This window comes from Leptodactylus fuscus, chromosome 1 (assembly GCF_031893055.1).
Source record: "Leptodactylus fuscus isolate aLepFus1 chromosome 1, aLepFus1.hap2, whole genome shotgun sequence".
NCBI lineage: Eukaryota > Metazoa > Chordata > Amphibia > Anura > Leptodactylidae > Leptodactylus > Leptodactylus fuscus.
The window spans coordinates 327615194-327643191 of NC_134265.1; the positions used below are offsets into that span (position 1 = coordinate 327615194).

The window sequence follows — 27998 nt, forward strand, 5'->3', positions numbered from 1 at the left end:
TAGGACAGAAAAGACAACAGATGATTGAAGAAGGAAACCATTTTTACACCAAGGGAAGTTTTGGTTGGAAGTAAAATTTATCCGAATATTGTTAATATAATTTTATATTTGGGAAGATTAGCAGTCTGTATATGTATTGGCGGCTCTTTCCAGGCGCTCTGGTATTACAGCTCAGGCCCATTCACTTGAATGGGGTTGAACTACAACTCTAGACACAGCTCATGGACAACAGGTTGTGCCATTTTGAAAAGAAAGCCATCAGGTTTTCATCATCTCAACCCCTTTAAGCCTTAAGCTGGCCATATACATTAGATACTGTATCAGTCAGCCAGAGATTGTTAGCCAAGAGCTATTCCACCCTCAATACACGCACACTGAGCTCAGCCAAGTATGTACCGGTATGTATTCTCAATAGGGAAAAAGGAATAAGCCACTTCCAGACAGGATAGGGCATATTGAAACAGATCAGCCTGATCCCTGACATTTGGGGAAAGTAAAAACATTAACTCACACATTAGAGGGTTGATCCAATCCCACTAAGAGCAACGAGTTTGGCCAAAATTAATGTAATGTCTATGGCCAGGCTTATAATGGCTACTTGTGTAAGGCAGAACGTTCTTATTCTCTAGTATACTACAGCATCAAAGAGGTTGTGCAGGACTTCAAAATCATGGCTGCCGCCTTCTTCTCAGGATCATCACGTCCACTGGTCACATGGCAATGCCAGGTCTCAATCCTATTAAAATGAATGGGACAGAGCTGCAGTACAGTCATGTGACCAAGGGAGATGATGTCACTTCCTGAGAAGAAGAAAGCAGCCATGTTTTTGAAGACCTGAACAATCCCTTTAAAGACACGTAATTTGCACAACAAGTTTACTTTTAGGTCATGTACATGTATTTAATGATAGTGGTTTAGTGAATACTGTGCAGTAATGCTTAAGCTGTAAAGAAAGCCTTTTAAAGTGACACTCCAAGCATTAGTAATGACTATACTGTCAGCAAGTGAATATTCTATTGTAATATTGCTTTGTTACATTTTTTTTTCCTTTTTTTTTTTACAAGTATTATAGCTGCTACTGTTGGAAATCTTTAAAAAGGACCTTTCACCAGCTTCACCACCTCCAGTTCTTTGCACCCTTTAAGAGGTGCCACATCACCAATCCTGGTACAGGTGGATTTTGTTCTCTAGCCCCAACCATTCCTGACCAATCAGTGCTGTTATTTGCAGCACCCAACATGCTAATTAGGCTCCCTACAATCAGGTAGGTGGTTTCTGATGTTTGCTCCAGCCTAGGACCGCCCACTTGACAGTATAGAGGCTAATCTGCATATAGGGTGTTAAAACTAACAGAAATGGTTGCCCAGGAGTGGTAGGGGCTAGAGAAAAAATTTCAACTGTGCCAGAATCAGTGGAGCTGTGCCTATTGAAGAATGCAAAGAGTTGGCAGAGGTGAAGGGATAATTCAGTGTGTATATCGGCCACATTCGCCGTACTAAACACCTGATTACAGTATGTGTCATAATCCCATGGTTAGATTGCAGTCACAGTTAGTATCAAGGCCCCAAGACAGTGATCCGTCCAGAAAATATGACTGATTTACTCGGATAGACCGGTGTGAAGCTGGCCTTAAAGGGGATGCCCAGAGTAACTTTTTTTTTTCTTTTTAAAGGGGCTCTATCATTGGGAAAAGTCATTTTTAGCTAAGCACATATTTGCATAGGCTTTAGAAAGGCTATTCCACACCTACCTTTTGTATGTAAATTGGCTCACTAGTTTTTGAATAAGTCCGTTTTTATTCATATGCTAATTAGCCTTCTCTGTGCACCCGCAACTGTCTGCTCTATGTGTATGAGAGCAGCAGCCTCTACTGTACACAAACATAGAGAATAGCAGAGAGGAGTGCGCAATGAGACTTCCGGGTGCACGGAGAAGGCTAACTAGCATATGAATAAAAATGGACTTATTCAAAAACTACTGAGGCGATTTACATACAAAATGTGTGTGTGGCTATGCATGTATGTACTTAGCTAAAAATGACGTTTCCCAATGATAGAGCCCCTTTAAAGAATCAGAGCCAAGAGCTGTGTCTGTCTCATACTGTAAATCAACCCTACTAACTTTAATAGGGATGCCCTGCAATATAAGCAGCACTATTCCTGGACACCCCCTTTAAAGCCAGCATTCAGCTGTATCCTACCTGGAGAATTCTTCTTCTTCTAATGCTGGACAAGCCTTCAAGGTGCCCAACTCAACCCATAGCAGGATATCACCATGTTCTAACAATATTTATTTGGCCTTAACACAAGGTCAACAGCAGCTTGTCGCCAGTTTAGTAATGTATGTTTTTTTCTTACGCAATAATAGGATTTTTCACGACCTATTGGCTGGTGGTTCCACTCCTGGGTCCTCCACTGATCACATGATCAGGCATTCTGACCCCTTGCATGAACGCAATATAGTGCACGTACATGACTATCGCTCTGTGGGATGTGCGGCAATGAAATTTACTGAAAATAACAAAGCGATGTTAAATTTTTAAAGGAGCCATTTATAATACTAGTGCAAATAAGTGAAATGGTGTTTCCTTGGCAAACAATCAACAAGTTTAATTAGATCAATGAAAACCTTTGATTTGTTGCCCAGGGTAACACCGGTGATTTTTCACTACAATTTTTTTTTTTTTTATTGACCCCCTTAGTGAAGGCGTACAACAAAGTGCAGAAGTCCAGACTCTCTCTTTGGTTTCAGTAACTGGAGGTCACCAGAACGGTAGTGACGTGTTCACACAGCAGAGAGGAAAGGTGAAAAGAAAAAATCAAAGGCAAATTTCACAGCAGTGTGGGCGCTACGTCTCCAGTCATGCTCTATCTTGACATGTCTGGAGGATGGAGTCAGTTTGGCCATACAATTTAGGCAACTGATAGCTTTCAGCTCGAAGACCGGCCACTTGCTCCCAAGACGACCCTCTAGGATGGTGCTAAATTCTATTACGCTCCCCTGCCGCAAGCTTAACAGCACCGATTTGAACTCATTGCTCGCTTTCAATACAATATCCTTTGTGACGTCATCCTCTTCAATCGTCCTGTTCCCATTTTTACCGTTCAAAGGCATACCGACCGAAATTTCAAATTTGTACCTGTCGAATTTCTTCATATGGCACGCGTATTTGGACAAGAATTTGAGACGGCAGAGTTCCTCTTCTTCCATGGTGACGTTCTGAGGATCACAAAGCGGGTAGGACTCTCCATACAGACACCGCATCCAGTCTCCCACAAAAAGAGGGAGCATATTCACGGCGGACTCAGCACTGTTGTCGATATCCGTAACGCGGACATACTTGAATCTCCCTGTCCAAGTCACCCGATGACCTTCCAAGTGACTGCATAAAATTTGGGTCCGAGCCATGTTGGTTTCTTTCCATGCTCTTGGACCACACAAAAAGCTATACTGCTGCCAGGTCAAGGTGGAGTTGTACACTTTCATTCCTTCCGAGCGGTAGACATATACCCAACAAAACATGACGATGGCGGTGATCCATACTAATATCAACTTCACAATGGAGCTTTTAGTAAGAGATTTAAACATACCAACTGCTGAGTAGTTGGCTTTGGACCACCACCGAAGACCTACTGGAACCGTGCACAACACGAGGGTTACGACGATCTTGGTAAATTCTAAAGTCAGGAACCACTTTATGAAATGGACAACGCACATGATGGCAATGCCCACTAAGAGAATAGGAAGTGCAAAGAGAAAGAGGAAGTAGCCAATGGATGCACGGATAAGGCCAATGGTGGTAGATTCACGAAGGATCACTACGGAGAGCTCCCACCACATGAAGCAAACCAGGTATGGAACTAAGTAACAATAGATACCCTTAAAATTTCTCAACTGTGCCATCCTAAAGAAAAGGTAAAATAAGTACATAAAGAATATACATGGGAGACTTATGTGGAACACAATAAGATGCCCCACTGGCACGGTGAAGAAGGTTTTGCTAAGTAGATGAACATAGGGCACAGACTCCGGCAACACATCTACGAAGGTGAGTGCTCCGGCAGCAACTTCAGTCATTAAAGCTCTCCGAGTGTACGGTTCCGCACTTGAGCTCAAACTCAAGTAGCTGGTAATTGTAAAGAAGATGGATATGATCGCCAGCTCGGAGCAAGGAATCCAGTGCCGGTCCGATATAGGAAATGAGAAGATGACAAAAAATACCGAAACCAAGAAATGTAAATAAGGTTCAAGGTGGTTCCAACCAAAGTTCACTTCAGCTTGCTCAACATCCAGGTTTGGCTCGAAGCGAAGCAGCAGATCCGTGAGGGCACGGAAGTTTTCCCAAGCTTTGCTGTCCTGGAAAACTTTGAGTGTGCAAATAATCATAGATATAAAGGACAAGTAGAAGATGACTAGAGGGATGAAGGCGGCAAAGAAGTCTATGGTGAGGTTACTGATGATGAAGAAAAAGATGAGTGCATTGATGTGATGTGTAGGGACAATGGTGGACAACCAGTGCATCCCAGCCTTGGAGGCCATGTCTATAAGGTATTCTTTAAGCTCCATGATGACATGTAGTGGATACTTCATAATCTGGGGAGAGATAAATAGTGAAAGACATATGGACAAATGAGAACATCAATCTCTTACAGCGGCACAATATGGCACATACAGTTTCCTCTCCATAAGTATTCCATTCAGCCCGATGTCTTGAAGTTATACTTCACTCTGATCTATCCAATCTATTTCTCACATTTATTCTATTGACAAATTCTTGTCGCCTTTGCCCAATATACATCCTGCGTACGTGTTCCCCTCTACAGCCTTTGGCTCTTTTCCAACAGTATTATTTCCCCTCGCTTCCATCTGTGGGACTTCTCTTGTGCTGCACCTGTTATAATGAACTCACTGCCTTGGACCATTGCCTCAAACAGTCTCATTTATAAGCATGTCTGGAAAATCTCATTTTTTAACCTCTCCATGACCGGTCATGTGGTTTTGAAGGCTATAACATCATTATTTTGTTTTTATTTTACACATTGTGCCCCCACATAAGGTCATAACATTGCTTTTTTGATGATTTCCTCTGTAAGTAGGGTTGATACAGGACATAGTCCAGTTACAGGAGGAATACAGCTTCCTAGCACATCCTGCAGAGCTGATCTTGGTCTTTTGCAGTTCCAAGCACTTGATAGATCACATGACCATTGCGCCAGGGGGAAGCCAAATCATTGCGGCTTCCATTGTATGCAAAATCCTCATTAGGCACTATGTACACAGAGATTAAAGCAATAGACTGGCCCTTACCTCTGTAGGGAATCCATCCATCAATCTCCATTCTCCTCCATCTGTGAACTCTGCAAGGACATACAGGTATGTTCTTGCAGAGTTAAACAGCCACTACCCTGTTGTGTAAAGTCAATGGTGAGCCCTGCAGCTGGTTAAACGTGGTCTTTATCACTACCATCTATGGGCCATACACAACCTGACTGGGCGACTTATCTCTTTGTATATAATTCATATGCGGCCAGGGACTGGACCCCTGGACTAAAGTGGTTGCCGCAGCTCTGTCCTTCTGTTTTGCTTACTTCTCATTTCATGTGTGTGGTCTCTCCCAAACTGCAAACCTTTCATAGGAATTCAATCACTCAGTTATGCTAGGGGCACATTAGCGTCACCTTTCCTTTGTTATGCACTGTCAAAGGACCAGAGCAACAGAAAGTCAGACCGCTTACGATTACATACGGAGCCCGTCGGACCCCATAGGTTATAATGGGATCTGTTGTTTTAGAACTGAAACCAGCAGAGGAAAATGTCCTGCGTGCAGAACTTTTTCGTCTGACTATGTTAGGTAGACACTACAATAGTCTCCGGCGCAGATCTGAACGTAGCCTTAGAGGAGCTTTACTGCTTTGAAAAAACGGGATTTGGAGTTGGTTTTTTGGCCTACCCACTCCACAGTTCTGTCTGTCTATTTGAAAAGTCAGCGCTGCAGTGTAAAGCATGATAGAAGGACACTGTAACCACAAGGGCCACTAAGAAGACAGGAGGTAGATTTCAGAGCACCCCAGACTTCAATGGACTTCACTGATTTTAGCTGTGGAGATGAAAGACCCTTAAGCAAAGTAGGAAATGAAAAGCATCACCAAACTACGATTTGTTTGCGTCCCTCTAGACTGTCTGGGTATTTGTATACGACATGCAGAGTTCTCTGAGGAAAAAAGTGTAGAAATGATAGGAACCCTTCACATTTCAGAGAAGAGATATTTTCAATATGGTAGACCTATAGAATACCTTTTGTTGGAGAGGCAGTTCCTCTGGGCTTTTTCCTGCAAACTCATCATCTTCATCATCATGGAGGAACAAGTTTGATGGCACTACACCCTTGGCATATTTTTTTGTAATTTCCACAAAATCATCCAAGGCAATGTAGCTTTTAGCTGTAAAAAAGTACAAATGTAACGCCATTTCAGATGCAAAACTCAAAAAAATTCAGGTTACTTCAATAACCCCATCTGTCACAACACATCAATGCAAGGGTGGCCTAAACACTTAGCGTCCTAGCAGTATGAAAGGACCAATGGCCAAATTGGGCCAGCAAACCATGAATAATGCGATCAATTAAATTCTTATACCCTCAGTGAATGGGCCAGTTTTAGCTTTAAACAGCCAAACCTTTTTTTTTTTTTTTCTACAGTCTCATAAATTTAGGTTCCCATCAACATATAGGATATACTCGATGTATAAACCGAATTTTCAGCACATTTTTCATGCTGAAAACGCTCTCCTCGGCTTATACACGAGTCAGGGTCCACGGAGCACACAAAACTGGAAGGACCTGGAAGGGGGAGGTCCTTTAGTGCTACTGCTCTGTGATTGGCTTGTCATGAGGTCACGTGACTGTGATGTCATCAAAGGTCCTGTAGCCACTGGTATGTAACATCTGCAGATAAGGTTGAGTCTAAATCCTAGTAGCTCCGCCCACACCAGAGTCCTATCACTTGGTCATGATGTCATAAGAGGTCCTTTAGCCCACTAGGATTTCGGAACTACCCTGCAGATGAGTGGCCAGGGTTCATTGTGTCTTATGGAAGATATGTCTGTTGTATGGAGGAGAGGAAGCTACAGTAACGTGACACACAGGGACCTTCCTTTAGTTACTCTGCCTATTAATGTCAGGCATTTGGGGTTATTAATTTAGTTTTAGTAACTCCATGTGCCTCACATTAATAACAGTTAACCCCATCATGTCTCTCATATTAACCCCTGTGTGCCCCATATAAGGGTTACTAATATGTTAGACACATGAGGGTACTAATGAAGGCCCTTAATCATGAAGATACCTAATTATTACCTCCATATGTCCCACATATCAGTAACTCTTATGTGAGGCACACAGGAGGTTAATGTGAGGGACATGATGGGGTTAACTGCTATTACTATGATACACATGGAGTTACTAAGCTGTAATGCACATGACCAGACTATTCATCTGCAATGGTGGATTTCCCCCCCTCGGCTTATACTCGAGTCAATACGTTTCCCCAGTTTTTTGTGGTAAAGTTAGGGGTCTCGGCTTATATTCGGGTCAGCTTATACAGTAACTTGTTTGTTTTTGTGGAATGAATTGCATTTTTCAATGACACCATTTTTAGGGTACACAATTTATCGATGAACATTAACTCAATTCCTTTACTGATTTTTGTGTTACAAATTTAGCGACGCTCACCATGTTGTATGGATAACATGTTGACATCTTGTGGGTCAGAAAAACTTACCGTATATACTAGAGTATAAGCCGAATTTTTCAGCACAGTTTTAGGGAGAGGGGGGGGGGGGGGTGTCTATGACCAGTCGCAATAGTAATGTATAGAATCTCCCATAATATAGTGGGGGGAAAAAAAGAAGCTTTAAAAAAAATCCCTCCTTTCCCTAGAATACATACAAAAGTAGAAAATGACTGCGAAACACAAACACATTAAGTATCCCTGTGTCTGACAGTGCCCGGTCTACTGAATATAGGGGATCTGCAGTGCTTCTATTCCATCGGGAAGGGGTTAATAGGAGCACTGCAGATACCCTATATTCAGCCAGGCTGAATTCCAAGTGGGGGTGAAAAACCCAGTCCTCAAGCTCAGGGAAGGGGCAGACAGACAACCAAAACACCCCCTCCCCTTCCCTAGCACTTACTGCACCCAAAAACTCGGCTATTTTAATTTTTGAAATTTTCCAGTAGCTGCTGCATTTCCCCCCCCTCGGCTTATACTCGAGTCAATAAGTTTTCCCAGTTTTTTGTAGTAAAATTAGGGGGGGTTCGGCTTATATTTGGGTCGGCTTATACTCGAGTATATACAGTAGGGGTTTTTTTTATTGTCTTTTTTTTAATGGCATTTACCATACAGGTAAATTGAATTGATAATTTTAGATTTAAAGTCTTTACAAAGGAGGAAAATATGTGGATTATTTTTTTTTTTAATTATCCGCAAGTGTCATTGATTTTTTTTTTTTTTAAATAAAATAAATAAATAAAAATAATCTGTGGCCCAGGTGATTCATTAATCGACAGAAATCAGGCAAATTAATTTTGGGGGTTTTATTGAGAGTTAAATTGTAAGTAAAAAATAATTAAAAAAAAGTTTAATGTGAGAGAGAAGGTGTAGGAGATTACACAAAACTACAGACAGAAAAGAATGTGCGATATGTGATTTATATGCCAGGGACGAGGAACAGAATGATAACAGTGAAATGTGGAACGAAGCCATTTTTTTAAAAAAATTTTTAAAGGCAAAACAGTCAGATAAGATTTAAAGGGAATCTGTCAGGGCGATTTGGGATACTAAACCACCCACAGGTCCTGATAACCCTGTTATAACATAGGGGAGCATGGGCGCATTAAAATAAAAGTTAATAGTTTATTTCATTTCTAAAATTTGCCTCCTTGCGATATAAAGTTGTGCCTGAATCTGGCTCTCTGGTCTGTGTTCCTTTGCTTCTATCTTTGGTACTTCTTTCGGTTGCTAACTGAGATCCGGACTCCATTTCTAGGCTGTTGGGAGTCCAGGCTCTGATGAGTCAGTGTATGGGGTTGTGGTAAGGGGGGGAAAATCGCTAGCAGGAAAAAGTAAATGAATGGGAGACATTTTTTCAGGCAGATTTTGAGGTGGATTCCACTTCAAAATCAAAACTTTGTGTGAACATACCCTCACATCATTGCTGGGCTGTAAGGAATGCCCCCTCCACAACAGTACTCTTCCATAACCTTCCTAACAGCCCGCCCCCTTCTGACAGTGCAGGGATACTGGTGCCGAAACTAATGTCACCAATATCGCCTGCACCCAGGCAGAATATCACCAAAGCTGGATTCTGTTTCTAGCAGTATATAATGCCGCTGATGTCTGAGGACATGAAAAGTCCTCTTTAAAACTGAACATTAAACAAAGAAAATGCACAGGCAGCAATAAAAAGATAGCCCATATAATTTTTTTTTTTTTATGTGTCCCATGAAGTTCAGCCATGTCCTCCTTCCTTTCTTTTTAAGGTGACACCTACTGGCCCATATCCCATCCCCTCAGCATTTTCCAGACGAAAAATTTCAAAGATCAGCAGGACATGAAAGGGAGTCTATCATTGACAAAATTAATTTTAAGCCAAATTCTCTGTAGGGTTTTTAGAATACAACTACATTTACTTTTCCCATTTATTTCTAGGTGTTGTGTTCCTTTAAAGGACAATACAATGCTCTGCCATTCCCTAGGATGTTATGTGACTGCTTTCATCTGTACGTTAATAATAAGCTGTCTGTTTCACATTCAGGACTATAATTATGTGGGCAGATGGATCTTTTTTCCTATCACATTTTTTTGCCGCACCTACTGTACTCTCAGAGTTTGATCTGAATAGAGGAGAATTTTGTAAGATTTAATTCAATGTTTAAAATGATATTTTATCTTTATCAAAGGTATGCATTTTTATAAAATAATCCATATTGCATGATAAGCCCCATGAATAAGGGTGTTATTCTCCGTGAATTAATACTCACATTCACTACTAACTAAGCGTTCCAGTACTCGGCGCTCCTTCTGGGCCGCTTTTGGGATGGGTCCAGGCTGTTGCTCTCCATCTGGAAAACCAAATGAATTGAGAAATCAAGACTAGCTAATCCCGATGAAACCAGATATTGTAGCATTCAAAGTAACATGGCCATGATGAGTAGCCAGATTCTATAAAGGAGTTTTCTCACAAAACAAGTTGTCCCCTTGCAGAAAAGTGGGGGCCGGAATGCTAAGATCCCCACTGATCAGAAAAATGGGGAACCTTGTGCTCAGCTATCTCCAGCGCTCACATTGAAATGAACGGAGCAGTGTGCATGCCGTCCGACCAACAATCAGTGGGGATCTGAGTGGTCAGCACCCTACTGATCTGCATGTTATCCCCAATCCTATGGCTAGGAGATAAAGGGTTTTTCCCACAAAACAAGTTAAAGGGATCCTATCTTTCAAACACTTTTTTTCTGAGTAACACGTCGGAATAGCCTTAAGAAAGGCTATTCTTCTCCTACCTTTCAATGTCTTCTCCGCGCCGCCGTTCCGTAGGAATCCCAGTTTTTATTGGTATGCATACAGCTCTCTCCCAGCACTAGGGGCAGGCCCCAGCGCTCAAACAGCACTGGGGCATCCCCAATGCTGCAAGAGAACTCTCTCCAGCGACGCCTCCATCTTCGTCAGCAACAGCCTCTTTATCCTCTTCTTCCGGCGTAGGTTGCAATGCTTACAATACTGTTTAAGCGGCCATTTTCTTGTGGCCTGTGGGCCTGCGCAGTCTGCTCTGCCCAAGGCCTAGAAGTCTGAAACCTGCGCCGGAAGAAAAGGATGAAGAGGCTGTTGCTGACGAAGATGGAGATGGCGCTGGAGAGAGTTCTCTCACAGCATTGGGGACGCCCCCAGTGCTGCGAGAGAACTCATTTGCATACCGACAAAAACCAGGATTCCTACGGAACGGCGGCACGGAGAATACAGCGAAAGTTAGGAGAAAACTAATCACACAAGGGTACTCCATTTTAGACACAAAAATAATAAAACCTAACTTTTATTGGCTATAGTTAAAAATCTACACCCAGTGATTATTCCAAAATAAATAAAGTGAATAAAGTGACTAAAAACAAATGACTGATACTGTTATATGGTTGGTACAATCACCATGTATTGCTAGGTGGTACCGTCCGTATCTTTCTGTGTCACTCCCTTCCAATATATTGTTTGTTAGGGGAGTTTTAATGAACGGCATAACAACAGATGGTTTCCCAGCAAAATTCTTATCTAGCAACTAAATAATGATTCTTATTGTAAATAGGCAGGTATATATGTATATACAATTGTGTATAGGGAGTAGTGGAGACTAGGGTTAGATAATAAGTCAGGTCAACCTATAGCTAATCTTATGACTCCCCCAAGTAACCACACTATGTACTCAGCTGTATAGTAATTTCTATACTCTGGTGCCCTGCCTATTACTGCAGTGATAACTTAACATGATAGTTGGCTTCCTCTACGCGTTTCGCCGCTATGGCTCATCAGGAGGATGATTATTGCTAGAGAAATTATGTATTGCGGTGAAAACCGCACTTCCTGGGGCCTCAGTGGTAGACCCCAGTACTTGTGTAGGTATGACACTGAGCGTTGTAGGGACGGGCTTTAAATAGTGTTGAGGCCGTCCCAGCTCCACCCATTCGACACGCCCATACAGCTATTCCACCAGTCCACAGTGTAATGTGGACTGGCCTCTTGGAGGCGGGGCCACGTCGTACATGGGCCAATATAGCAAAAGCGCAACTGCGCTATGTTAAGAGAGATGCTGGTTACATTCCTGATGGACAGAGGGAACCAAAGCACAAAAGATGAAAACTGTGGGACAAGTGGTGAGTATCTAAGGTAAGTCATGTCAATATACTAATTTTAATTTTAACCGTTGGTGGATCGTGCAATACTATGAACGACTCATTGGATTGGAGCATGGATTGGAGCATTAATACAATACAGCCAAAAAACTCCTCGCCTCCGTGTAGCCTCCGGGGTAGTAGAGATGGATACATCTATTATCAATGCTACTCTGAGTATCAAAACTAATTTCCTTATTATTACAGATCTCTTATCCAGCATCAGGATGAACCTAAGCTCGGCTAAATAGCCCTCTTATTCATACTGTCATAATCTGTATACACCGGACAGTTCGGTATCATGCCCCGATATAGCATACTGTATCGATTACATGCTCCACTTCATCCAATTAACCCTATCTGGGCTGAGCTATTTTTTACACCCATTTCTTTGTATCATTATTCCCTGAACAGAAACAGATACAGGGTTTTTCCTGCAGGCACGTCTAGATTCATTAAGTCCGGAATATGAAACCGCACCGTGGAAATAGTTACCAACGCACGCGTGCAGTATCAAGGTTTCCAGCTTATTTACAATGCGTTACCGAGAAAAGAAGTTGATGTGTATTTTACAGTATTGCAACAAAATAAAATTGAATAAACAGTTAAAATGTGTTGCTTATTTCATCAATCCAAGTTAGGAGAAAACTAGCCTTTCTTAAGGCTATTCCAACGTGTTATTCAGAAAAAAAGGGGTTTGAAAGATACGATCCCTTTAAGGCCCCCTATATGTCTCTTATATGTGCTATGTTTACATTATGAAAAGGGAAGTACTCTGTAATGTCCTAAGAGAGTGTTATGGAGCAGATTCTCCTCTACGTTCTGTGTGAGGTGTATAGAAAACATCTTATGGGCTAGACTCCATCTATCAGCTCAAGTGAACTGCAAATTAGGGATAGTCTGGAAAGAGGAAAACTGCAAAAAATAATTCATACACTGGCCAGAAATAGTGCCAGCTTTAGATACGTCTCCTTACAGACCTTCTGCATTAACCTGACCGACATTCTCCAGCAGCTCAGACACAGAAAGCTGCTTCTTCTTCTTGGGATTTAGCCTCCAGTACATCACCAGTGCAGCCTTCCTCACAGCCCTCTCTAGATCAGTCTCCGAGGAGAGTTTCTTCACCTCGCTCTCATTCTCATTTGTGATTCCTAGAATATAAACAGAGGATTGGCCGGAATATTACCACAACGGACATAACACTCCACAAATAGCAGGAAATGGTCTACTTCTATCTCAATATTTAACGTTATGACTGAAAGCAGAACTGGAATAAATGGGAAGATTCAAGGGGTTATCCGGTTTTTAGAACAGATGCCCTATCCTATAGTACGGTAGCGCTGTCCCATAGACATCAGTGGAGTAGTACTGCACTATCTACACCCGCTGCGACAGATTGTATGGTGAGCAGCTCAGCTATCAGAATGTAAACAGTACCGGAGCCATGAGGTCTTTGTGAAAGCTGGTCTGTGGGGTTCCTGGGTTTTGGACCCCATCAAACCTAATATAAAATACCTGGATAACCCCTTTAAATTGCTTCTCTGGATGTCAGTCAGCAAAATACAGGCTGCGTATTGTAGTCTGTATCACTTTGTAACGCAACTGACGCATTACTGTTCTAATTGTTAAAGGGAAAAATTTTGAGTGTGTAAAAATATATTACACACACACACACACACTAGCAGGAGGACCCAGGTAGATTTCGCACAGGTAGATTTAATTTTTTCTTTGTGTAGTGGCCCTATAAGAATTGCCCAGTTTTGCACTCATGTATTTTGTATGTCGTTTGTGTGCATGTTGTTGGCGTTGATGATCCCCCTATATTCAGCAAATTGCTGCCGTCGAAGGTTTGCCTGCGGCATTGTTTCTGCAGTTCTTAAGCTGTCCTACTGCTGAACTTGTTACTCACGCTGTGCCCGTGAATTTTCCGGCACCTCAGCAGCTTGCTGGGACACCATATAATGAGCGAGTTATTGGCGTCGATGATCCGCCTGCTCTGGTGTCTCGGCAGCTGTTAAGCTGGCCTGCCACTGAACTCATTCCTCACGCTGTGCCCGTGATTGTTCCGGCATCTCAGCAGCTCGCTGAGACTCCACATTGGCGTGTTGTTGACGCCAATGATCCCTGTCAGCTCTGCTTGAGGAGAACTCTGTGACTTCTGGCTACCTTCATAGCGGTCATTCTTTTAGAGTTTTGCAACAAATTAGATTTTCTTTTTTCCCGGCATGTTTAAAAGTAGCAAACTGCCAATTTGGATTAAAAGTGTTTTCCCATCCAGTGTGTCAGCACTGTCTGGAGATGATTAGCAAATGCATGTACACAATCCACTAAGGGTTAGCTAAGAGTGTTTACACAGAGAGATAACAGCCCTGGGACCTGAGATAAGGCTGCTGCAGGAGCAGTGTAATATAGTATGTGAGCATAAATTCATAACAGTCATGAAGCCATGTCATTTACCGGGATAAAAAGTAGCCTATGTGTTAATCAAGGTTACAAACTATCTATGTGCAGAATTTCATTCAAATCCTTTCAGCCTTTTTTGCGTGATTGAGGAACAAACATCCAAACACAAAAACTTTAACATTTATAATATTAGTAAGATAAGATAGGATAGGATATATAATATAGATGATATGAAATAATATATATACAAACAAACATACATTTGCCTATTCAATTATCATAACACAATCAGACTAGAACAACACAAAACACCCCACGTGAGCTCAGATCACAATGTATGCTCACCTCTTCTGTCTGCCAAACATCTCCGCAGAAGCTTCACCGCGTCCCTTCGTCCTTGTTTGGCGGCTTGGAGAAGCCAGTCTACTGCGGCACAACTATTCACTTCTTCATCCTGCTCTTCAGCAAGTTTTAAGTAGTGTTTTCCTGCCTGCAACAGATACAAAAAAAAAAAAAATCACTCTATAAAACAGCACAAAAGACAATAAGACATTACATTATTTTGCTCAGACACTAGTGACAACTGTCAAGTTAGGACATAAGCCATAGGCCAAACTTTAGGTGCCCATGTACCTCCAATAGTTTTCAGCTATACTATGTTTAGCCAAGTGTGCATGGAATTTTCAATAGAGAGAAGACAAGCAAAGCTCAGTCAGAGACGTCTGTCCTCTGGGTATGCTGAAATCCAACATCCTTTCCTTCCCCAACAGCAGCAACATCGCGACAACCCCATAAACCATAGACAGTTGGCTGTACCCGATATGGGCACCGTTACATAGAATGATGCAAGTTGCTATTGTTTCCCACAAGATGTCACGTTCATTAGTCACATGACCTGGCAACTCAGTCACATTCAAGTGAATGGGCCGAGCTGTGATAGCAAGTAAAACCACTATATAAATGTAGGGCGCTGTGCTCGGTAATTACTGAAGACGTTGCAGTGCTCACCCGAATGCTGCAACCCCTTCAAACAGGCGATCAGTTGGGGTCCTGGGTGTTGGATCCTTCCTGATGTTTAATTGATGACCCATCTCAAGGCTAGGTCATCAATTATGTAGCCTGGAAAACCTCATTGAATGTCCCAAATTTGGAATTTTAAGTGTAATCTATATGCTCATCCTGACAGAGGAGCGTGTGACTTCTATGGCTTATGACACATGAAAACAAAGAAAGGAAGTGTCGAGAAGTACAGAAGAAGGTCACAGACGCGCCGTATGGGATTAGCAAGACATCTTGGTATGTGTCACCAGAGAAGACGGACATCTGGCACATTCTTTATTTAAACCTGGGGACATATAAAGGAGTAACACCGCCATATATCAGTTTATAGCAGGGAATTTTTAGGAAGCAAAGCAATGGAAGGCTACAATAGATGCCGTTACATTAAAAAATTCTGCAACTTGGCAAGTTTATCAACACTGGAGGAGCGGTTGCGCAAATTTTAGCGGTCCTTTACAAGGGAAGGAAATCTCAAGTGTGAATCCAGCCTTGAAGCTGTGAATTATGATAGGATGTGTGCAATGTAGTGTTCAGGGTCTGGGGTCTAGGTGGGGTGGCATAGACACACAGGTCCAGTTTCTTTTAGTCCAAAACAAAGGTAGAGTTTATTTTCACTCAAAAAGTTAGTGCAGCAACAAAAGGAAACAATAGAAAGATAACTCCCTGCCCGGCTAGGCTCTAATTAAACATAGAATAGGTTACCTCACCTAGGATAAGAGAAATCCAGAAGCCAGTAGAATCACTCAGGACACAGCTCCAAAACTATGACCTCTCTGTTGGTTCTCCAGCTAAGCTCTGCCAAAGTGTTGCTGCTGGAGCTCGCTTCTTAAGCCTCCTTGATGAGCAGACTCTTTGCAACTGAGTCGCTGCCGGAACATCCCCAAAGGGTGGACTGAAGGGGGGTGGAATGACAGGTCCCACTACCAACCTACCTGCCATTCCTAAAATCCAGCCCAATACTGAGCATTTACCAAAATGCTCAGCAGACAAAAGTTGTCTGCTGAGAACAAACATTCCTTCTGGAGTAGTCTGGGTGAGATGTACACCCCTCCATTACCTGACCAGCCATCGGCTTACATAGTTTACAAGAAACCTCTTCATAGTGTAGTCGCTGATAATAAAACACACCCAATAAATAAATACCTATCCTTCAACTAATAAAAGCGTAAAGCTGGCATAGTAGTCACAAACTGGTGACACAGGCCAGCACAATGAATCCCTTAAAGGTACGGTCACTCATTGATACAAAAAAAAAAAAAAAAAAAAAAAAATAGTGAACCCAGATAAAAATGTTGGATTGCTGCAAAGCTCATCCCATACAGATTACTGGTGCACTGAGTACTGCCACATAAAGTTGTAAAAGTGCTTCCCCCACTGCCCTATAAAAAGGCTCAGCAGCTACTTTTGGGTAGTGTACATCTTGGTGAGAGATTGCTGTCTATTAGACATGACTCTACAATGAACTTGAAGGAATTTTGCACAGTTGACAGACTTTGAAAGGGGCGAATCATTGGGCTGAGAGAAGCAGGATGGTCGTTTCAATAAACTGCTCCCCATCTAGGCTGTTCAGATCTACTAGGAGGTGTTGGGTGTATTGGCTATGTAATGGTACACTTACACATCAAACAGGCTTTGGATGGCCCAAACATGAACAACTCCCAAAGTTTCCTTGCCCATCATCCAAACATCTTCAATACACACCCCTGTCTATGCCAGGATCTTTTCCAGGCGCTTAGCACCCATTACATGTCCTCCCATTGACAGCCAGCCACTATTACCTTCATCTGCAGTAGCTATGAAGTAGAAACCTGGTCTACTACAGACGTAGTATCGTGTATCGTCTTTAGCGACCCGTTCGGGTTCTGGTGGGTATCAGTTTTCCTGAAAAACTTCTCCTTTATTATAATCACTTACATATATCATCTCATGGGAAGAATATGCATGGGAAGGTGGTCTCTCCCTAAGGATAGACGTTATCCCCACAATATATCATCTCATTCACACATAGAAAGTATCACTCCAATAGCTGTCCTCTGCATAGTAAAGGGAATGTTACATTTTTTATTTTTATTAAAGCATTTTTGGTGAGGATTTAACTTTTTTTTCCTATGTCATTATCTACATAAAAAAATTTAAAAAAAAAAATAAGTCCTGCAGTTCTGACTTTGCCCCATTATATGACCCAATTCCCTTGGAGGACTGGGATCAATGGAAAGCAGGGTTACACAATGGTGGTCACTGCTGCACTACAATACTAGGGCCATATACATAACAACTATACTGTAATGGTCTCTATAATTGTCCTCAAGCCAATTTGGCGTCCTCTCATATTGAAATATATACAGTGCTGTGCAAAAGTTGTAGACAGTGTGCAAAAAAATTCTGCAAAGTAAGAATGCTTTCAGAAATAGAAGGGTTAATAATTTATTTTTCTTAATTAACAAAATGAAATGAATGAAGAAAAGAGAATTCTAAATCCCTTCAATATTCGGTGTGACCTTTGCCCTTTGCCTTCCATCAGTTCTTCTCTATACACTTGTAGACAGTTTGTGAAGGAACTCGGCAGGGAGGTTGTTCCCGCCATCTTGGAGAGCTAAGCACAGATCTTCCGTAGGTATAAGCTTACTCCAATACGTCTGTCTCTTCAGGTCATACCAGACAGACTGGACGATGTTGAGATCAGGACTATATCTGTGGGGGCCATATCATCACTTCCAGGACCCCTTACATTTCTCCTTTCTCCATTCAGTTCATTTTAATAATTGACAAAAATAAACTATTAACACTTGAGTTTGTGAAAGCTTTTTTACTTTACTGCATTCCCCCCTGCCTAAAACTTTTGCTCAATCATGTACAGCATTAACATGCGTCCTTCTTTACCATCAGGTATTAGGCCACATCAGCAGAAATAAAAGATCCAGTTACTGCCACCTTCTTCAGCTGCTAAATTGAAAGACATAGGTTGACTGAAAGATATTGGCATCTGCCCATGTGCCCGACGCTCAGCGATACAAGTCTCCAGGAGGTTTATAATGCTCCTTACTGAGGCTGATAGATTAAGGGTGAGTTCACACAGGGTTTTTTGGTCTGGAACCTGAGGTGGACCAAAATATGGGTAGCTGCAACTGGATGCCGGTACACCGCACCAGCATCCAGTTGTGCATGCCGCTCTGGATTAGGCCCAAATGACTGGGCCTAGTCGGGAGGAGGGAATGTCTTCATGGCGGATTCGCGAGACGAATCAGCCTGAAGAATAAGCATGTCCGTTCTTTTTTCCAGGAGCTTGAACAAACCGGCTCCCAGAAAAATGAACTGACCGGCTCCCATTGATTTCAATGGGAACTGTCTCTTTGGTCAGGGTTTTGAGGTGGATCCTGACCAAAAAACTCTGTGTGAACTTACCCTAAAGGGGTTTTCCAGGCTACGTAACTGATGACCTATCAATTAAAAATAAGTACGGGTTCGCACTTTGGCCCCCAATGGTTTGAGCTAAGATGCAATACCAAGCACAACCAGTACACAAATGTATGGCGCTCTGCTTGGCAAGTCCTGAAGAGGCTGCAATGGTTACACATTCACTTCAATTTGACTAATCAGGTTATGCGATTGATGAATATGATGGCGGAGGCAAGTAAGATAAGATAAGATAATCCTGTAATAGTCCCACCATGGAAAAATTCAGCAAGTAGAAACACTTACCATACTGGGAGTCGAACCTGGGCCACTTGGGTGAAAACCAGGAATCCTAACCGCTAGAGCATATGGGAGACGCTGGGTTTACACTAGTGTCCGACTTTCCGCTTTTTGTGTGTACTTGGGACCCAAAAAACCGGAAACCCTATCCACTCAAAAGACAGGCTACCTACGGATCCCATAGAGTATAATGGGGTCTGCGGGTTTCCAAAAACAGTAGAGAGACTCTCGTCGGCTAATTTAAAGCGGAATGGGGGACGGAGTCTCACGCTGAGACTCAAACACTAGTGTGAACATAGCGTTATACAGTAACTGCATGGCAGTATTGTATTATTCAGTCACTGTATGGTGGTACTACTTTGTATTATTATTATTAGTTACTTATATGGCAGTATTGTTCAGTAACTGTATGGTGGTAATAGGCGGTCATTTTATGGTGATGTTATTCTTTCACTGTATGGCAGTATTATTCAGTAGCTGTATGGCAGAATTAGTCACTTTATGGTGATGCTATTCTGTCACTGTATGGCAGTATTATTCAGTAACTGTATTGTGGTATTAGTCAGTCATTTTATGGTGATGTTATTTGATGTGGCAGTATTATTCAGTAACTGTATGGCGGTATTATTTTAGGCGATTAATATGTGGTAAAAACCACACAATTTGATTTTCTGTGACAATAAGAAAAATATAATCTAAAACATAATACCAAAAACACTTGGCACACGTCATTCCCCCCACTTACTACTGTTACAGCCATAACACTGCTAGCGACGGAGATGAAGCGGGACATGCTCTAACACTTGTGTGACTTGACAATGTAAAGTCTGCCCCTTCATGCTCCGGACTGTACGGTGTAGACGTTACTTTCAGATAAACTACTCTTTAGAATAGATAATGCCGGTGTATGACGAGATGTCATGTGCTGTGCAGAGGTGTGTGAGAGTCAGGCAGAGCTGTGTTTATGTAGTGAATCATTCTGGGCGGTAGAAATTTCCATCTGCCTCCTGTTATTACAGTCCCACAAACTATTGTTACCTCGCTCTGGGCCTTCGCATCGCCTGCTCGGGCTTTCTCCAGCAGCTCCTGAAAATTCGCTTCTTCGTCCTCGTTCATGGTTTCTGCAAGGGGAAAATATTATACATTATATATGCCCACACATACATGGTAAGGGCCCTTTAAGCAAGTGCCGATCAACCTGATCATTGATGGACGGTCTGTCCGCTTTCTGACTACTCTGTCATGTTTCCTCTGTCACCTCCCTAGAACATTCTTATCATGACAGCTGCTCTATTCCTGTGAGAACACTGCCCAGGCATCTCAGCATATCGGAGAAGACGTCCTGACAAATATTTACTTTTTATGTGCATGCCAAACAGGTTATTCATTTCATGTGGTTATCTGGTTAAAAAAAAAAAATACGAATTTCTAAATAGCACATTGTATTGCATTCCAGATAAACCTCCCACCCCTATACATATTTTTCTACAGCTCTGTCTGTGTCAGTTTTCACTGTAGCTCTGGCATTCTACTCATAAACCAGGCTGATCTGGGTTACAGGTGTCAGAACTATACGAGATGTGGTCACTATACATTCATTAGGAAACACAAGAGCGCTTCAGTTGATATACTCAACCACTTCCTTCTGACCGTAAGGATTTGTATAGAGTCATCAGTTAGAAGAATTTCAAGGCAAATTGCAAAAGAAAAAATAGGAAACGTTCCAACCGCATGTCAAAATTAAGCAATTGTGTAACTGTGCGGTAAGACAACATCTAACCAAAAATAGACTAAAATAAATAATATAATAAAAATAAATCATTTCTCCGTTCCAAGACTCAATGTTATTTTTCCATGAACAAAGCTGCATAAGGGCTTGTTTTTTCTAGGCCGAGATGCATTTTTTTTTTTAAGTACTGATTTCAAGTACATATCATGTATAACATTATTTTATGGAGGAAGGGAAAAATATAGAGTAGGTCTGTTGCAGAAAATTTGCCCAAATTATAGCAAAACCTGCCTAAAATGTTTGGATTTTTCAGGAAAAATTCATAGTCATCACTGTGTACATGTCACCATATTAGACAAAGGGTATGTGTCACAGTGAAAACCTGCAGCATAAAATGACATGCTGCAGATAGAAAACCTGCACTGCTGGTCAATCTATACTGCAGATTTTTTTTTAAAGTGTATGGATGAGATTTGCTTCTATCTCATTGCCCTTGTTACCCACAAGTCTACAAAGGAAGATCTGCCCCTTGTGGACATACTTGTAAGAAAAACAAATTACATCAGTGACTCTCTGGACACCATATTAAGATGCACAAATGTGTTGTCGTTCAACGTGCTGCACATAAAAAGTTTATGGGGAATGAAAAGCCCGTACACCATAAACGCCAATCACATATATGGTAGGGGCACTCTGATGTGGAGGTGCAAAGTAGGGTCCCAACCTATCCAACTGTACCCAATCATACACTATAGGAAGGCAGGACCAAAACGCAAAAATAGCATGTATTTTAGTGACCTCTTGTGCTATACTTGTATCGTGATGGTTTGAAGGTACTTTATCCAGAGTGATTCTTCCATAGACATAAACTAGAGGTATAACATGGTTGGGGGATTCTCCAGATGCTTCCACCGGATGTCGTCATCATTATCGTTAAGCTGCTGTATAAACACTGCTAAGTCTCATAAAAGCCTGAACAGGATTATTTCTGACTACAAGGGCATGAGGAGACGTGGGCTCGGCTATGGGAGCATTCCTACAGGAACTGTTTATATCCAGTAATGCCATAAATCCTGGGTCTCGGCAACATGTGGACGAACACTTATTGCGAAACTTAGCGACTAGTGGAGCAGCTCCTGAAACTGAAGAAATCTGTGATCCAATAGACAGCGGACAATGGATCAAGGGTGATCGTCCAAAAACAATCCAAAGATTGTGTCAGTGCCACTTACTGTATGAAGCAGAGCTGAATTAATGCTTAGACTAAGTACTCAGGGATTTGGGGTAGAAGTCCTCTCCACTTTCCAGGCCTTTGGCTTACTGCTGCGGCTTTCAGAAAAATGGCCCTAATCCGGGAGTGACTGAGGAGGAATCCGCCTTATAACCAGCGCCAAATTCCTCTGTGTGATCTTATCCCTATACAGTAACTTAATAGGACCATCATTCTGGCCCAGTGCCTAAAATTTGCAATACTGGGCAAAAAATGCAAATACTGTATAATCTTCTAGACATTATACATTTATAACATTTATACATAAATCTGCATCTATATTCCACAAAAATGCTCATAATCTAAATAATGCACCTTTTTACCAGAATTCAGATGGTAAAACTTTTTGGGAGTGCTGGTCAGAACTAGAAGGGCTGTGTTCACCTTCACATCTATTATTTTTAATTGTTCCAATGCCTCTAAATTAATCCTCTAAGTCCTATCATGGTGTCTATCATTCATCACTATCATACACATATCATTATGATAGACACCATGATAGTACTTAAGGGTTAAAATAACTTTGTAAGGGTATGTTCACACCGTTATTAATGTCTGTTGCTCTCATTCGTCACAGGATGAGAGCAACAGACATTAATTGTAGAATGCAGATGGAGCCCCCTCCGTCTGACGCCTGTCTGCATTCACTTTAAGTTAAAAAACTTCCAATTATTATTATTTTTTTTTTATTTTTTGAGGGAAGAAAAAGTCCTGAATGATAGATGAGAGCAATGGACTGTCACAACAGTAGTGTGAAAATCCCTTAAACCAGGGGTCCCTAATCGCCGGTCCGCGGACCAGTACCGGGCCGCAGGGCATGTTGCACCGGTCCGCATACCGGCGGCAAGGAGTCAGCAGCTGCTGTGGAGCTGGCGAGTGCTCGGGGTTGAGCCAGGACCCGCCAGCCGGCTCCACAACACTGACACTTGGTTGTTGCTCATCGGGATAAGGTGAGCAAAGTGCGAGGTTGAGCCGGGACCGCTGTATGTCCGGGATTCAAGTACTATGTAGCGGGTCTTGGCTCCACCCCGCACTCGCCTACCAAATTTTGGGCAACTACATTACACGTCACTTGTCCCTGTGACGTGTAATGTAGCTGTAGTGAAGTTAATGGCAGCATTAGGAGTGATATCCGTCATCAGTAGCCATCTTCATAACCTGCAGTGTCCGTCATCAGTAGCCATCTTCAAAATCTGCAGTGTCCGTCAGTTTGCACTTTCTCTTGTGTCTTCATATGTATATGATTCTAATCTACACCCCCATGCTTAACCTCCGCCTCCAACCCCACCCCTTCCCGCCCCCACCGGGCCATAGAAAAATTGTCTTGCTGAAACTGGTCCCTGATGGAAACAAGGTTGGGGACCACTGCCTTAAACAGTCTTGATAAAAACATTCCTATCGTTTTCAGTCTATGGCTTTTCGGCAGATCTATGCGCCTCCATGGTAACAGACTACAAACAAACCCTCTGCAGTCTAATCCTGCAGCATGATCGGTGCCTCTAAAAATAGGAAGAGGGTATCACTGCAAATTCAGACAACACAGCATTTATTTGTAGTCTGTTACCATGGATACACATAGGTGTTCATAGCAGCCACAGACACATAACGGAGGGACCTATTGCAAAGTTGCTTCATTTTACCAGCATTGGGACAGTAAATATAGAGTCTAGATTTTACACTGAATATTAAGACCACTGTACAATTTAGAGTACCTGGGACAGCTGTAAATACCCTCGGAGATCCGGGACTGGAGGGTCCTGCTCTTGGGTTGTCCTCATTGTTGTCTGCAGAAGTAGCGGCATTGAGCTGGGATCTGCCGTGTAGTTGCGGGGCAGCCACTGGGTCCGAGTCCATGGTTTCTGAAGGAAATATTTCACATACAGTCACATTGCAGCCTCGCCTAAAGCCAGAAATTTCACAAACAAAGGCTAAGCTCCAGGCACTGAGAAACTATTCCAAAAATGGTGCAACGGCTGAAATCTGTGCTCGGTGGTGACACATACTAGAACTATCAGGGCGCTAGCAGACTATCAGGAGAGAGCTAGAAATGCTCTATATAATAGATGAGGTCACTTTCTAGTAGGAATTCTGGCTGAGCCACAAAACAGAACTGTTACCCTAGTAAAATTCATTTTATCTTATAGTGGAATAAGAGACGGAACTATAAATCGTTCTGGATTACTGGAAGGATATGACAAAAAATAAAAAAGTGCAAAAAAGTTACCTGTTGGGTTTTGTCTACATAGGGCTGAGATGATCTGCTGCAGAAAATCTACATTATCTGACAAAGTCAGGAGCACCCATGCCAGTGCACCAGAATGGAAGTCTACACTAGTCAGGTACAAGTCCTGTATACCTCACACCCAAAAATGTGTTAGAATAAATATCTCGGGCCGAGGACCCACATTTGCAGAAAATGGCAAGAAAGGTGCAGAACGGGGAGAACGTGGCAAATTTTTGGGCAAGAAAGGTCCTTGAGCCAAAAATGTGTCACATTAGCGCACACTTACGATGGAAAACTAGTGTAGAGGAGTTAATAAATTGCCCCCAATATGCGCAGAAATTGACCCGTGGGGAGGAATGCTTTGCTTTATGGCGTGTATTCACATTGGCAGCACTGACACAATGGAATCTGCATTTTCAGAATTTTTTCCTGCTGCTGATTTACAGCAGAAACACTGCAGAAACTGCGTCCTTTGGAACAGCAAAGAGTAAGTGATCCGGAATTTCAGGTGGACTTCCACTCAAACTCCTTTCCACGTTCTGCCATAGTGTTTAAAGGGATTCTATCATTAAAATGCAATTTTTTCTGGGTACCACGTTGGAATAGCCTTAAGAAAGGCTATTCTTCTCCGGGCCGCCATTTGCTATAAATGTCGGTTATCTTCGGTATGCAAAGGAGTTCTCTCGCAGTACTTGTGGAGTCCCCAATGCTGCAAGAGAACTCTCCAGCGCCGGCTCCATCTTCTTCAGGAACGGCCTCTCTTCGCGTCTTTTTCCGGCGCTGGCTTCAAACTTTTAGGCCTCAAGCAAAGCCAGCTGCGCATGCCTGCCGGCCACAAGAGAATGGCTGCTTGCAATACTGTGTAAGCAGCCATATTTTTGTGGCCAGCGGGCATGCACAGTCGGCTTTGCCTTAGGCCCGAGGCCTAGAAGTTTTAAGCCACCGCCGAAAGAAGACGCGAAGAGAGGCCGTTCCAGAAGAAGATGGAGGCGGCGCTGGAGAGTTCTCTCGCAGCATTGGGGACCCCCCACTGCTGTTTGAGTGCTGGGGACCACCCCCAGTGCTGCGAGAGAACTCAAAACCAAGATTTCTACAGAACGGCGGCACGGAGAAGACATCTAAAGGTAGGAGAAGAATAGCCTTTCTTAAGGCTATTCCGATGTGGTACTCAGAAAAAAAAATAGCATTTTAATGATAGAATCCCTTTAGTTCCTATGAGCCTCATATAAATAGGGCTCATCCACACAGTCACGCACCCCGAAATCTGCAGTAAGTTCAAGCAGAACACATTTTTTTCAGCGTCCCATTTCCAACATTTGGATGCAATAGAAGGAAAATTCAAGGTGGAATTTGCCTCAAAATCAACGTCATATTACGCCGTGTGAACATACTCCAATTCTATTCTACACAGCTCCAAATAGAGCAGATAGTGTGAATGTTGAAGGTTTGTAAGAAAATTCACCTCATGAATTGCAAATTGTGAAATCGCTGGTAAAAACTCAGACGTCAACCTATGTGCAGAATATTTGCATAGCTTATATAGTAATCTTTGTAAATCTCCTCAGCACATCCACTAAATGTGAAAAGAATAGAGAACCTGCAGTGGGACATCCCAGCCAAAAAAATAATCTACTCCGTAAGAACGTAAGGAACTTTTTTCTATCATACTGTGTACAGATGTGACAGAATAAAACCATGGCATGTCTCACTGGACTCTCTACGTACATAGGTACTCCCTTGTTTCTAGGGGAGTATATCTCTGCACAAACCACCCGGCTCCATACTCCTGAGCTATACGGCCTAGGTGTCACGCCTGTTCCCTGACAACCCCTATACTGCGTTACAGTATACGTTGGTGACATATAAAATATATGTAAACATCACTTTGTGGATTATCTTGCAATGAAATTGCGCCACATACGAGTATTCAGTTTACAATAAAGATTTGTGCATTAGCGGTCACATATATATCTACAGAAACTTTCCAGTAAAATTCCAGTAAACAGGCATCCGTATCCCATAAAAGCACAGTACAGACCGGTCATCTGCATGGAGTAAACACAGAAAGCAGGGCGGCTCCCTGACATTGTGCAGAACGGAGTCTGACAATTGATCCATTCATTATGTCATATGATAAAATCCGCTTTTTTGGCCTTAATAGTCTTAATCTCTGGGCCGATAAGAGTGTGTCGTCACTAAAACAGCCCCCCGACTTACAGTGAATATCATAGTGATCAATAATAGACGTAGCAGAGTGGAGTTTGTCACTCAGGACAACTCACATAGATCTTACCACATTGTTTCCCATAAGAAGCAGTTCAATGACAACTCTGCTACATCGGTAAATCTGACGGATGATAAATGGCTGGCGATCGGTACTTGTAACCCCCACAAACCTTAAAGGGGAACTCTAACTACATGTGCGTACTTTACAATAGTACCCCAAAATCTAATATACTGAAGGACATTAGAGGGATCTCTCTTGCCAACCTACAGTTTGTGCGCTGTCCCCTTGACAACAATATGTGACAGAAACAGAGTTGTCGGTCCTTAACCCTTTATAGTCTGCAGGCTTTATCCTAAATACAATGTCATTTTTTTACAGTATGATCAGATATGGCCAAGTAGTGGATATTTCCCAAAGCTTTTCATCCTCTACAATGCATCGGGTGAAATCCCTGACAAACATGCAGCGGACAATTCTGCTATGTGTAGACTTAACCCTTAGCATGCTGTATTAGGGATCTGTCAACCTCGCCCCATGTCAGTACAGTTTCTATAAGTGTAGATCTGACTAGTAGGATCATTATATAACCTAGGATCAGGATTGGAAGGGATAAAGGGGGTAGTTGTAGATATTAAGTAACTCTATAAGGTACTATGGAGTAATTCAGCTGACATTACGACTCCGATAGGAGTTGTCACCCAGCTTTCCTACCAAAACTGCCCATTCATGCACTGACACATTCCTGCTCCTAGGCAACTGCATTATTAGGCAGAGCTGCCATTCAGGAGTCGGAGAAAGCTGTGTACAATGTTTATAATAGCTACAAAGGAGAGTATCACCCCAAATAACAAGGTGGAAATACAGTATCTTGTATACATAACATGCAATGACTATAGGGGTTGCACATTATCACTCAGAGCACCCCCCACCTGTATATAGCAGTCACATGACACACACATAGGCGTATATATGAGCATAGAGACATAAACATCCCCCAGCACAGCAAACAACACATTGCAGCAGGGCCCTGGCACAGGCTCTAGCATCATTACCAGCCTGTCAGCAGCAGATGAGCTGTGTCCCCTTTCTGTGGACCCCTGAGTGTCCTCCCTGCAGGCTCAGCGCTGTCTCCAGGCTGTCATGGAGCTAACATACATGCACACATTACTTCCACCTTCTACTTTGCAACAGCACACCCTCAGCTGCCTGCACCGCCCAGGCCGACTAATCAACCCGGCGCTGGATGACTCATACTGAGCGGCTGCGGGCTGCTGCGGCTATCGATTGCTTCGGCCTTGCCCGGGCAGCGTGCTGCTGCTGAATATACAGGCTGCTAAATAAAGCTGTAACTACATTAGCGGCCTGTGATATTCCATCCGGCTGGCTAATGATGCGATTAACCCCAGCATGACCGGCCTCACCACTGGGGACTGTCTGTACTGCTCTATGCTATGGTTTATG

The 27998-nt window shown here is 42.6% G+C and overlaps 1 protein-coding gene across 1 annotated transcript; it reads right to left on the bottom strand.

The window, feature by feature from the left end:
• Positions 1–1192: 1192 nt before the first annotated feature.
• WFS1 (wolframin ER transmembrane glycoprotein) lies at positions 1193–27764 on the bottom strand. The gene is made up of 8 exons (XM_075260248.1): positions 27590–27764; positions 23799–23945; positions 20126–20208; positions 14681–14825; positions 12913–13083; positions 10040–10120; positions 6295–6440; positions 1193–4593 (listed from the first exon to the last, which is right to left on the bottom strand). Exons 2-8 carry the CDS (start codon positions 23938–23940, stop codon positions 2785–2787), a joined length of 2577 nt encoding a protein of 858 aa, XP_075116349.1. The 5' UTR covers positions 23941–23945; positions 27590–27764; the 3' UTR covers positions 1193–2784.
• Positions 27765–27998: the final 234 nt, after the last annotated feature.